Source organism: Pyrus communis, chromosome 2, assembly GCF_963583255.1.
Source record: "Pyrus communis chromosome 2, drPyrComm1.1, whole genome shotgun sequence".
NCBI classification, from domain to species: Eukaryota; Viridiplantae; Streptophyta; class Magnoliopsida; order Rosales; family Rosaceae; genus Pyrus; species Pyrus communis.
In genome coordinates this window covers 35,643,415-35,657,130 of record NC_084804.1, presented here as the reverse complement: position 1 = coordinate 35,657,130, position 13,716 = coordinate 35,643,415, and the positions used below count along the sequence as shown (strand labels likewise).

Genomic DNA, 13,716 nt, shown 5'->3' with positions numbered 1-13,716 from the left:
TAAGAATCTAATAAGTTTTTTGAGACAAAAAAAAAAAGTAATTAGAAGATATACGTGTTAAGAGTGAATTGGTAACAATACGTCACTAATACAATTACTCAAAAAGACAGTAAATCTCTCACTTTAATTGCATGTACTGGCACTACCATCAATTCAAGGCATATTAATGGTCATGTTTAATTAAAGTTTGAGAAGTCACCAATATTCCCTCTGTAAATACTGCCAAATTTTTGAACTTCAGAAGAATTAGGTAATTAAAAGTCTCATAATATCATCATCAGAAGTAAACATAGAAGTCTCAAATCAAAAGCATATATAGTAGTGAGTAGCATATCCATTCTCAACCAGCACCGATGGAGAATGAATCTTAACTGTCCTTAATAGGATCCCTAATTGCAATCCAAAGCATAGACTTATACATATAATCAAAAGAGCATCAAGGTCCATTTCCAAGTAGAAGATGAACAGAGAGAGAGAGAGAGAGAGAGAGAGAGAGAGAGATGTGATGAGATGATGTTGACCTATGTCCTAACCATGGTTGGTGCGTTAGTGGAGAAGAACCCAAGGGAACCAAAATATCTTCCAAGGATTACATGCAGCTGCTTTTGAACTCCACATCCATTAATGGAGTGCTCAAAAGGATGATGAGATTAATGTACTAGCAAAAGCTAAAAGCTAATGCTAAAAACTATCCCTCCTAAAATTAGTGAAATGGGGCTAAAACTCCCATAGTTTAGCCACACTCGATGAATTTACATGAAACGAACTAGAGTTTGTGATTTTCTTCCCTTTACCCTAAAGGAAAGGATCGATCGTTGGTTGGTTGGTTAGACACATTATGTGAAAGGTGACAAAAACTTGGTAAAGCTTTATAGAGACATGACTGTTCTTAGCTAGTTTCAAAATCCTAAGACTATATGTTAACAGCCAAAACAATTGGGGCATTCCATGCCCATGTTTTTTTCCCCTAAAACTGCGTGCCTTTGTTTGTTTGAGGTGATTGATTAGCTGAAGATAGAGGGATAAAACATTTTTGGATTGAAATTTTTCAAAAGTGAAGGGCTTGCTATTTGTGTTGAATTTACAATATTTGCAAACCATTTTATGCATTTCTTTAGCCTTCCCGGGCCAAAAGTTACATTTTTCTTTTGTTGCCTCAGCCCCTCCAGGGCTAAGAATTTTAGAGGAAAAAAAAAAAAAAACTATTTTCCAACTTGGCTAAACCCAATAGCCTGAGTTGGTGTTTAAAATAATGCTTTCAAAAGAACTCTTCAAGGGGAAAATGAAATGCATGAGTATGCATGAGATGCACGTACCCCAGCCAATTGTGGAGATGGAATGATTTCATGTAGCCCCTTTGGGAGGCTTTGTATTTGTGCAAATTAATTAGTCCAAATGCCAATTGCTTGGGCTAATTAATTGTGTGTTAGACGGCGAGAGAGGGAGGAAGAGATGGAGAAGTGAACCATGGTTAGGCCAGAGGTTGCCGAAAACTCAGAAGCATATGCAGCTGATGAGGGTGGAATCGAGTTTGAATAATTGAAGCCATGCATGCATGCACGCACTTTGGGATGAACTAGCGATGAGGGATTGGTGCAGGAAGGGCCACGGTTACGCCTGTGGCACAGCAAAACACACTGTCAAGGATATTAGCGTCTCCATCTATCTCAACCAAGATTAACTAGTTTAGAAGTTAAGAAATTGCTCTCATCTCAATCTAACAAAAATCAAATTCAAGTAATTACCTGGTGATTGCAAGGCGGGTGAGGGCGCAAGAGAAATGGGAGGACCATAGTGCTGGTAGCCTCCAACTCCACTTGAATTCATGGTCGAATACTGAAAAAGCTGCTGCTGCTGCTGCTGGTGTGGGTATTGGATACCAGTTGCATAGTTCGGCACACCTGAGCTACCATATGCAGCTGCTGCGGCTCCTCCATTCCCTTCTGATCCATATGAAAGATAAGGGTAAAAAGCCGCCGCGGCTGCTGCTCCGGCCACCATCCCAGTTGCAGGGCTTGTCCCGTACATAGGATACTGGCCTGCTGCCCCTCCGTACAAACCATAGTAGTTCTGAACATATATACCACATTGAACAGAAATAAAATCATCACTACCTTCTAGGAGTTAGTTAATTAATTGAAAATTACCTTAATTAAATTCAAGTGCAATTACTTGGTATTAGTATCTAGAAAGAAAAAGAATTTTTTATTTTTTATTTTTTAATATCAGTAAACACTCAGCAAGCCGTGAAACTAATGCTGTGGAGTCTGTACATATGGGTTCCCAGTTACTTTCATATATGGTCGCGTTTCCTGTTTGTTGCCTTTCCTGTTCTGTTGTGTGTGCTGTTTGGTCTAGATCATAGTGAAAGCCCAACTACCAAGTTGGAACACGGGTGTATGTTAATCAAAGAAAGAAAAAAAAAAAGTTTGGTTGATGGGAATTAGTTGAAGAAGTTAAATTGTTTTTAACAACTTGCCAACTTGGTATCGCATACATGGAACTGCCAAGACATGCAATGCATATGTGTCGGTTGGTCCCCTTTCCTTTTACTCCTTACGTAATATGGACGCTGTTGGAAGAGTAAAGTGCGTGCCTATAGATTAATGTTTGATTAAAGAAAGAGAACATGAGAAAGCCAAATGGGTATAATGTTTTAGAGGAATTATTTGAGCTTAGAAATGAAAATGCAAATTAATGAGTAGTGTTACACTTACCATCTATTTATACCATTATTTGTATTATCTTTCTAATAGAGGTAGGTACGCATGTGAGTCTATCTCTATTAAAGAGATGGTACAAGTAAGTGGTAAGAGAAACATTTTTACAAGTTAATTAAGGTAATAATATAATATAATAGAAAAAGGAGAAGATTGTACAAACCGTAGGGTAAGTGTAGTCTGGCGAGTATGAAGAGTACCTGATCGAAACGGAAAAAGTTACAAGTCAGTCAGCATCTACTAAACAAGACAATATCGATTGTACGTATTCAATCGATGTGTATATTACTTTTATATGCAACAAATTCATGCATGTTAAAAAAATACATATGCATGTTAATTAAGGTTGCGAATGCAATGCAGGCATGCGAAATTGATGATATAATCTGCATGTAATATGTGTATATATATTACATGTACTCTGTGTGTGTTTTGGGGTGGCGGAATGACAACCATGCCAAAAGGAATGAATATTGATCACACTCATTTGTGTATGTGGTGGAGAGAGATATGAGCGTGCTTTTGAATCTTGATACGTAGTAGGGCTACTTTAATGAGGATGATGAGGTTGGGTGGTGGAAGCGCATGAGTTGGTAAAGCACGTGCAGCTTTCCATGCTCACATATTCATACAGCTAGCAAAGATGGATGGGGGTACAATATATAGCATAGCATATAAAGCATCTTCATCATCAATATATACAATATATATAGTTTTCTATGAAAAGACATTTGGTGCTCCGAGTATTTTAACGATTAAATCTTATTTTTTATATTTTTAAATAAAAATTTAACGTTTAAACCAGGTAGTTCGGAATACCAAAAAACAGTTTCAGTTAGCCATAAATAAAGGCTGTAAAGTAACCCTAGTTATATTATTTGATGATGGAGATGGTCAAATGGTCAATAAACGGGTACAATATATGCATACCCATAAAGATTGTAAGGTATCCCTTGTTGGATGGCATAATGAGGGAAGGTTGCTGCAGAGGGAAAAGCTGATCCCACTCCACCTCCAAACCCTGTTCGGAATGACCCCATTACCCTCCCAAAGCTCCTGCCTCCTCCTCCTCCTCCACCTGCCCATCATCCCCAGGCCAGTTAATCTCTTTATCATTAAAATCATTATATTTCCAACAATAAACTTTGATTATACGTCACTGTTCAAATTAAAGACATCTCTCTACATGCTGCATAAATAAGTAATAACATCAGAGATTAACATTATTTCTCTAAAATATATAATACACGAAATTGCATTAACATTAATCTAATGATAAAATAATCAGAAGAAGGGGAAGAGTAATATATTGCATGCCACTAATTAACTCAAGTTTAATATTTCTACCATGATCAGTTTCTAACTTTTTATATCTGCTTGAACGAAGTTCAAATCAAGAAGAGGATGGAAATATGGTTCTTTAGAATGGTACGTATTGCATGCCACCAATTTTTTATATATAGATATATATCCAACTATTTTTGCAAAAAGCACATGAGATGTTGGACTCGTTCGATAAAATTGATTAAACTTAAATAAATAAATAAATTGCAGAAATAAACTTATTTCTTAGTTGAGGAATATCCAAAGCTGCACTATTGCATATATGTTTCACTGTGAAAAGAATTTTCCTCAAATAAGAATATTTTCGGACCACAGTCAAAATCTAATATATTCAATAACCTCTTCTTGGAAAGCACCAATGATATTAGTGAGGAATATCCAAAACTCTTAAGGCTGTTCGCTAGCTGCCTCAACAAGTTAATTCACAAGAGCTGATGGTAATAGAAATAATATATAAATTAAAGTACCTTATATTAAAAGATAAGTATATGTGTTCACGTGAAAACGCGAGATTAGTTCATGATGAAGCTTTTGCAAGCTAAGATCCATGTATAACCTATGTTAGTTCAAACAGTACCTATATATATATATGTATATGACAATATATGGTACCTTAATCATACAGAATTAAAATAGATTAATTAAAGAAGAAATAGAATATTACCATGCTTCGGAGTTGAAGGCTTGGATCTCTGAACACCGAGAGAAGCAAGATTGCAGTTGGCCCTCCTCCCATCAATCACGGGAGCAGCATCCACACAAGCTCTCATCGCAGCTTCGGCTTCCCGAAAAGTTACCTACATATACACATATAATCAAAATAATAATTAAATACCGTATTTAGATCTTTCATTTTTTTCAAGATCTATCTAAGTGGCCAGCTAAAAACCCTATATACAATATATTGCCTGAAATGAAAGGGAAAGTCCATACAAATCCGTAGCCTTTAGATCTTCCAGTGGCCTTGTCAGTGATAACAACGGCCTCCAAGATGTCTCCAAACTGTTCAAAGTATTTCTTCATGGTTTCCTTCTGGGTCTCCCATGCCAACCCTCCAACAAACACCTTGGTGTAAGTCGTGTCGCCAAACTGCCCTGCCAGATTAGCTGGAGTCATCTTCAATTCTCGATTGATCGTGGCGATATGATGATATGATCAGCTCTTGATCGATCTCTCAGAAATCCTGTGCGGTGGTGTTGATGTTACTAATTACGAATTGAGTCCTATATATATATATATATATATCTAGCTAGCTACTAATAATTGGTATGCACTACACTAACAATAGATCTAGCTCTAGCTTAGCTGCTGCTGGTGCTGTTGGTGGTGGTGGCGGCGGTACAAGAAGAAGAAGAAGACGGATCTTGCTTGATATTCTGATTGGTGAATTTGGGGGTGGTGGTGGTGGTGGTGGTGGTGAGGGTGTTGATAGCACACAGACAGACAATTAGGTCAGAGATCAACAAAAAGAGAAGAGAAGAGAAAACTAAAGAGAGAGAAGAGAGAGAGAGAGAGGGAGGGAGGAAGTGAAAGTTAGAAAAAAGTGGAAAGCCCCTCTCTTAATACGGACATGAATTATATACACAGCCAGCCCCCACCTCTTGAACATTATTGTGCCAAATTCACTCATGCTCTACCTTTGGCGCGTCTTTATCACACTCCTCTCTACTCAACATGACTTCCAATTAGGTTTTATTAATAATTATTTTCTGGTCTGAGACTCCCAAACATGAATAATGGTGATCCCTTATAGGTGCAGGGTTCCACGCGTAATCATAAGAGAGTGGGAATGGCTTCTGTTTGCATTATTATGTCGTTCATTCATTGTTGTCGTTTGATTATTTTAAGGGGGAGATGTTGAGTGACCTATTAGCCCGTCTTTGTACCAAAATTACGAAACTTACCAACAACAAGTGCCTTCGTTTCTTCAACATTTTAGTGGCAAGTGAGCCACACTGATCAGTGGCGGGAACGGAACGGAACGGGGAAAGTTAAGTTTTTGGAGGGAATGATCGTCAATCAGAAAAACAGCAATCACGGGAAGTCAAAGGTCAGCCGTCCAGTTGGCAACCGCCGCTGTTTACAGTGGAAGATGATCCTTTCCGAATCTTCTCCGAATCTCTTCCTGTCACATCCCGGCCCGGGGCGAACCACTTCCCGGATCCGCTCCACCACCGTAGCACGATATTGTCCGCTTTGGGCTTACCATTCCCTCACGGTTTTGTTTTTGGGAACTCACGAGCAACTTCTCAGTGGGTCACCCATCATGGGATTGCTCTCACGCACTACTCGCTTAACTTCGGAGTTCTCATGGAACCCGAAGCCAGTGAGCTCCCAAAAGGCCTCGTGCTAGGTAGGGATGGGAATATACATTTAAGGATCACTCCCCTGGGCGATGTGGGATGTCACAATCCACCCCCCTTAGGGGCCCGACGTCCTCGTCGGCACATTTCCAGCCAGGGATTGGCTCTGATACCAAATTGTCACATCCTGGCCCGGGGCGAACCACTTCCCGGGCCCGCTCCACCACCGTAGCATGATATTGTCCGCTTTGGGCTTACCATTCCCTCACGGTTTTGTTTTTGGGAACTCACGAGCAACTTCCCAGTGGGTCACCCATCATGGGATTGCTCTCGCGCACTACTCGCTTAACTTCGGAGTTCCCATGGAACCCGAAGCCAGTGAGCTCCCAAAAGGCCTCGTGCTAGGTAGGGATGGGAATATACATTTAAGGATCACTCCCCTGGACGATGTGGGATGTCACACTTCCTCCTAATCCACCAAATCAAGGAATTCGTGTCATTTAAATTTAATCCAATGACTGAAGTTATTATAACTTTTAAATTGGTCCCTTGTTTGTAGCCATCGTATCAAATTTCAATGGCACAAATTCTCTAATTTGGTGAATTAGGATGAAGGGATCCAGAGAGTATTCCTTTCCTTCCAGATCCACTTTGTGGGGATCCTAGGGATCCTCACATCCAAGTCATTCATCATGCATCGTGCGATCAGTTTTCATCAGATATTATTTGTGTTTAATTTTAAATAAAAAATCAAATGATTTCTGACTTGACGGTACATGATGAATGACTAAGATGTGAGGATTCTTAGGATCCCCACAAAGCATATTCGTATGGGATCCAATTCCTTTACAGTCTCCAACAATCATTTAAAAAGAAAGAGAGACTAAGGACCTGTTTGATACTCTACTTGAATCCAACTTGTTAAACTCAAAAACAATTTTCAAGTTTTAGGTCTTAAAAACTTGTTTGGTAGAACTATTTTAATAAACTGAACTCAAAACTAACTCAAAAATATAGTATATTCTCTAAAACATAAAAAGTGACATTTTAGAGTTTTAAAATTAAACTCACTCATTTCTTTTCTCTACCTCCTCTCCTCTCACTCCAAATCTATCTATCTTTTCTTCTTTCTCTCTCCTCTTTTTTTTTAACCTTTTTCGTCTCTCTTCTAATCCGCTTTCTTCATTCTCTCAGTTCTTTCTCTCACTTCTCTTCCTCTCTATCTCGTCCGAACCTCTCTCTTCTTCTTTCTCCTTTCTTCAATCATCGCTTAATTTATTTCCTCCTCTTTTCTCTTTCTCCCTCTCCTGCGACCCCCTCTTTTTGGATCTCTTTGTTTAGTTTAAATCGTAAGATTTAAAAAATTTAAATCGCAAACCAATCAAGTTTTTTAGTCCTAAAGAAAATTGTTTTCAAAAAATGTTCTTAAGAAATATTTTGAGAAATGATAAAAAAATTTCAAATAGGATACCAAACAGACCCTAAATTTTGTAAATTAAATTTAAAAATTAAATAATATGATTATAGATGATTGAATTATGTGTCAAGCATAGTGACATTACCATGCTACTTTATCTGGGTTCACCAGTTCACCTAGGCAGCTAGGTCTTAAAGACGTATTTTTGGAGGCTAACTATACTTTTCATTTGGCAACGTCTTCGAAAGGAGTTGGTGAGATTCTAATTTTCTGATGTTTTAAAATTGTATTCATTTATGTCTTACATAAGTACAAACGACTAGTTTACCAAAAAAAAAAAAAAAAAAAAGGTACAAATGACTAAGCCTCTGCTAAATTGTTGTGTTTTGTTGTCAATATGATTCCAATGTGTTTTGGTGAGATTCTAAATTGATGTGCCTATATATCAATATCACATCCCGATCCGGGCGGGACCACTTCTTGAGCTCGACTCCGCTATAGCACGATATTGTCCGCTTTGGACCCCTACCACACTCTCACGGTTTTGTTTTTGGGAACTCACACAAGAACTTCCCGTTGGGTCACCCATCATGGGAATGTTCTCGCGCGCTACTCGCTGGGTCACCCATCACAGGATCCATTCCCTTGGGCAATGTGGGATGTTACAATCAATCTCTTGTTCACCATGTCATCAATTTAAAATAGTCAATTAGAAAGAAGATATAAATTGATAAAATTTCAATACCTTGTAATGCTACAGTGTAATATGAAAATTTTGAAGTTGAAGAATAAGACTGTAGGATTGTTAGTTTTTGTTCTAGTTTCAAATTCCACTAATAGTTACTTGTCACATCCCAGCCCGAGGTCCACCACATCCTGGGCCCACTCCACCACCATAGCACGATATTGTCCACTTTGGGACCCGATCACGCCCTCACGGTTTTGTTTCTGGGAACTCACACGAGAACTTCCCAGTAGGTCACCCATCATGGGAGTGCTCTCGTGCGCTACTCGCTTAACTTCAGAGTTCCCATGGAACCCGAAGCCAGTGAGCTACCCAAAGGCCTCGTGCTAGGTAGAGATGGGAATATACACATAAGGATCACTCCCTTGGGCGATGTAGGATGTCACAATCCACCCCCTTAGGGGCTCGACGTCTTCGTCAGCACATACGCGGCTAGGGTTAGGCTCTGATACCAAATTGTCACATCCTGGCCCGGGGTCCACCACATCCCGGGCCCGCTCCACCACCGTAGCACGATATTATCCGTTTTGGACCCCGACCACGCCCTCACGGTTTTGTTTTTAGGAACTCACACGAGAACTTCCCAGTGGGTCACCCATCATAGGAGTGCTCTCACGCGCTACTCGCTTAACTTCGGAGTTCCTATGGAACCCGAAGCCAATGAGCTCCCAAAAGGCCTCGTGCTAAGTAAGGATGAGAATATGCATTTAAGGATCACTCCCTTGTGCGATGTGGGATGTCACATTACTTGTATTGATTCTGATAATCGAAAATTTCAATTTTCCACCGTCGAAGTTTAAAAGAAATTTTTGGATTAGTTTTCATGTATAGTTTTTTCTGACTGGGTACATTTGGCCTAGATCAGTTGTTTGTTAAAATTTTGTTTTATTTCCAATTACATGATCAAATTACAATTGAAATAGTTGACAACTAGTTGATGAGTCTGAAACCACGAAATGGATTTCAAATTCGATTTAGCGGGCTCTTTGTCAGCAGCAGGAAGAGTAGCAGCATGAGTCTGGATTGTGTCATCCAAGTAACCGAATAAATTGTGACCTCACAAGAAATGGTTTCACCTGACTAAGACAAAGAAGATAGTTAAAATCAGTGAGTTTCAGAAAGTGAGCAATTTTAGGATCGGAGAGAGAGGGTCCAATGGGGGTAGAGGAGGAAGAGGCATGAGTAGTCATGGTGGAAAAGGGGGGAAAGGGGTCACGACACAAGGTAAAATATATTTGGTAAATATCCTAGGGGACGACAAGGATTGAGAAAAAAGGGAGAAGGTTAGGGTTTTACTAGGAAGGAGAACCTAAACTGTATTAATTTTTAGTATTGGCAACAGTAAGAAACGAATAGATAGCAGCCATGTTAAAGTAAAAGGAGAAAAATCAAATAGTGAAGAAGAAAAAGAAGCATCTTATCTCGTGGAAGTTTTTTTTTTTTTTTTTTTTTTTTTGAAAAGAAAAAAGTTCTAGATATTGAGTATTGATTAGATGAACCAGCCATTTAATTTGTATATTTACTGTTATGACCCCTTCCTAATTTTGTTGTATTTTGTTTTATCTGAAGTTGTAAAATTACGAAAATGCATCTGAAAAGGGCTAAGTGGAATTTCTACATGGACATTTGAGTGCAAACAGAACGTAAATCAAAGTTGTAAAGAAGAAGTCAAGGGAAATTTGATAATTTTCACTCACATAACTGAGTGGAACTCTTGGTATTCTTGCACGTGAAAAATATCTCTTTATTTACTAAAATTGGCTAGCTTTTGATGCATATCGAAGAGAAAAAGCCTATTAATTCAGGGTCCTTTTCACCGCAGAAAATAGTGGAGGTCGGGAAAGAGGCCATAAAAGTTCCAATTAAGGTCAAAGCCCATAGAAGATTAAGAAACCCAAGGCCCAAGGGAGTTAAAAAGGGATATGCCCAAGCGTTAGAGCCAACTGCTTACTAGCCTGGTTCGACTGAGAAACATAAAATACTTTCTGACCACCAAGAACCCATGGGAAGACTGACAACTTTATGGCACAAGGCTTTAGGAATAGGTCTACACAAACACCAATCAGGCCACGTGTCAATCACCAATCAAAAACAGAAGTTTAGGACGGGACATAAGGTGGTTGAAACACTGCTCAAAGTGACATTGTTACCTAATCAAGGTCGAATAGGTCGCTCAACATGTATTGATCTATAAGGATGTGCAATTCCGACTGAGCAAACATCACTTCATTGCTAAATGTCAACCTGATATGTTTGGGTCCTGCAAGAGAACAAAAGATAATAACAAAAGTTATATATTAAAAAAAAATAAATAAATAAATAAAAAAAAAAAAACATTTGCAAGTGGTCCCTTACTACAGTTGTGGATGCAAAATGAATTTTGGGGGGGGGGGGGGGGCCTTGGCCGAAAAACCTCCGATGCCAAAGTTATTGTGGATGTAAAATGAATTTTGGGGGGGGGGGGGCTTTGGCCGAAGAACCTCCGATGCCAAAGTTAGAATTTAGAGAGAAAAATGTTTTGAGAGCTTTTGGGAGTTTTGCAAGAGTGTGGAACTAGTTTTTCAAAGAAAATGGAATCTTATTTATAGAGCATGGCCGGCCCTCTTTGGAAGAGAGAGTGGCCAGGCCTTGGATATTTTTTCGGTGGTGTAATGGTGATTAATTTGGTGATTAATGGATTAATTAGGAATTAATCCATTAATTAGCCTAATTAATTTAATTTATATGGAAGGTTTTGAAGGCTATGGAATGATTTCCTTGTAGAAGATATGGAGTAAAGATGGATGAGATAAATTTGAACTTGTTACCTATTTTGGGCACTCTTGACTCGGTTGATGGATGATTCTCCACTGCTTACGTGTAGGAAACCCGCTTTCACCTAAAAATCCACGTGTCGCTTCTTGATTATTTTTGGCTCCACCGTGAGTATATGTTTGTCCATAGGCTTAACTGAGAGTGCAAGCTCCTCCATGCACTAAAACAGGAGTATACGTTATCTCAGGGGTCTAGTCAGGAGAGTACTCCGTTAGAACGCTCGGTTCGTGACTGGTCAAGTGGCTGCTTGCTGGGATGCTGGTGGAGAGGTTCATTTGCCTTTGTCCTTCTTCGGGACACCTCGTCCGGGGCACGTTGGATCTCTGTGTGTTGCAAGAGTTGATTCACCAAGGTTGTTTGTTGTGCAAGGGCGCTCGTCCGCTCTATGACTTGTCGAGACAAGTGTTGTTCGCCAATTGGATTGGAAGAGCTTGGAAGGAATATGCCTCCTTGAGCAGTGGAAGTGTGGTAAGCTCCGGGCAAATAGTCTTGGGCCAATTTGGACTGCTTAGAATTTCGCGAGAGCAAGCTTGGCCACGGGAACAAGCTGGGCCACGAGAGTGGGCTGCTCGGCGTATGATGCATGCTGGTGCGAGGCTTGGGCTCAGCTTAGCAACGCGTTGGGCGTGGAGTGACTTGGCTTGGCCCGTGGCCTTAGTGCCGTGAGCCACCTTGGATGGCACGGCTCGGGCCGTGGTGGTGACACCATGGACCTCGCCACGAGTGGTTACCGTGGTAACCACCGCGGTGGTTCCCGTGGTGGAAACTTGTGGTGGTGGTGCCGCTCCACCTATTGTCACATTTAGCCTCGTGGATCGCCATAGTCCCATCTCTTGAATGTTGAAATTTTCATTCGTTGAATTTTCTAAATTTCTAGCCATTGTATTTCTATTTTACGTTTTATCAAAGAATTTTTGCAATTAAAAAATTCTAATAATAAGAATGTACGAAAAATCTACAAATGGACAAGAAAATAGAAAACCTTGGATGCGAGAGTCTTCTACGAGTGTGGGACTCAACTCTCAATGAAAACACCAATTTGTGGATGTAAATTTCTTCTTCCTTGTTCTTGGACAAAATTGCACCTACAAAAGAAATAACACCTTAGGTCAAGGCCAAGAGCCTCACGCGCCCACGATGATTGGGGGGGGCTTTGGCCGAAGAACCTCCGATGCCAAAGTTAGAATTTAGAGAGAAAAGTGTTTGGAGAGCTTTTGGGAGTTTTGCAAGAGTGTGGAACTAGTCTTTGAAAGAAAATGAAATCCTATTTATAGAGCATGCCCGGCCCTCTTTGGAAGAGACAGTGGCCGGCCCTTGGATGTTTTTTGGGTGATGTAATGGTGATTAATTTGGTGATTAATGGATTAATTAGGAATTAATCCATTAATTAGCCTATTTAATTTAATTTATACGGAAGGTTTTGAAGGTTATGGAATGATTTCCTTGTAGAGGATATGGAGTAAAGATGGATGAGATAAATTTGAACTTGTTACCTATTTTGGGCACTCTTGACTCGGTTGATGGATGATTCTCCACTGCTCACGTGTAGGAAATCCGGTGTGTCTCGAAGGTAATTTTGTTCTCTTCACCTAAAAATCCATATGTCGCCACTTGATTATTTTTGGCTCCACAACAGTGGTGGAAAGGTGTTGAGCCCTTGCATGACATCGTGGATTCAAACCCCGTCGGTGGCTAACTTAATATCTAATCTAACAAAATCTATCGTTTGAAATTTTTTTATAAAAAAACATTTATTACCCATTAAAAATAAACTATTATTAATTGCATTATTTACTTTCCATAATTGTAATTAGTATTTTTTATAATTTTAATTAGTGTTTTTAAAACAAAAGATAATAACAAAAATTATTAAAAAAAGACATTTATTACCCACTAAAATAAATTTGAAGATGCTGTCAAATTTGATAGTAACTCCTTGTTCTACCATTTCATGTCATGCCACATAGGAATTGACATTTCGGTTGAAAAACACTAGTGCTGTCTTTTTTTACCGTTATTGCTGATGTGAACTTTTTGACATCTCCTTTGGAGATACTCTTAAGGGCTTATATAAACAGGTGGGAACCTCTTGTAAGGGGGTCGGACAACTAAAGGAAAAGAGAATTATATAAGGTTTAGTCGAGCACTATTTGTAACCTTTGAAATCTATGCAATCCGAGCAACAAATGGATGTAGGTAGTTTTGAGGGGTGAACCACTTAAATTGAGTCTCATTTCATTTCAGTTCCAATTCCGAACCCACCAAGGGTTAATTGTGTTAAGTTTATTAACATGCAAATTTTGAGCGTCAACAATTTGGCATCGTCTATCGAAAACGCATACAATTTGGTTGTGTTTTCTACCCAACTGACTT

The 13,716-nt window shown here is 39.3% G+C and overlaps 1 protein-coding gene across 2 annotated transcripts; it reads right to left on the bottom strand.

Annotated features, from left to right (window-relative positions):
* Window positions 1-246: 246 nt before the first annotated feature.
* Window positions 247-5,478, bottom strand: LOC137726364 (uncharacterized). 2 transcript variants are annotated; one of them, XM_068465283.1, is made up of 7 exons: window positions 5,348-5,447; window positions 4,998-5,247; window positions 4,729-4,861; window positions 3,651-3,798; window positions 2,884-2,920; window positions 1,746-2,070; window positions 247-1,617 (listed from the first exon to the last, which is right to left on the bottom strand). In XM_068465283.1, the coding sequence occupies exons 2-7, from the start codon at window positions 5,178-5,180 to the stop codon at window positions 1,577-1,579; spliced, it is 867 nt and encodes a 288-aa protein (XP_068321384.1). In that variant the 5' UTR covers window positions 5,181-5,247; window positions 5,348-5,447; the 3' UTR covers window positions 247-1,576. The 2 variants fall into 2 exon arrangements, with proteins under 2 accessions (XP_068321384.1, XP_068321385.1); XM_068465284.1 differs by having other exon boundaries at window positions 247-1,637; window positions 4,998-5,478.
* Between the last annotated feature and the right edge of the window lie 8,238 nt (window positions 5,479-13,716).

Excerpts from the sequence above, each read along its gene's own strand:
- LOC137726364 (XM_068465283.1), bottom strand. The coding sequence starts at position 5,180 with ATGACTCCAGCTAATCTGGCAGGGCAGTTTGGCGACACGACTTACACC. Across the intron at positions 4,862-4,997 it reads GATCTAAAGGCTACGGATTT|GTAACTTTTCGGGAAGCCGA; the intron begins GTATGGACTTTC and ends GTGTATATGTAG. Across the intron at positions 2,071-2,883 it reads CAGACTACACTTACCCTACG|AACTACTATGGTTTGTACGG; the intron begins GTTTGTACAATC and ends ATATATGTTCAG.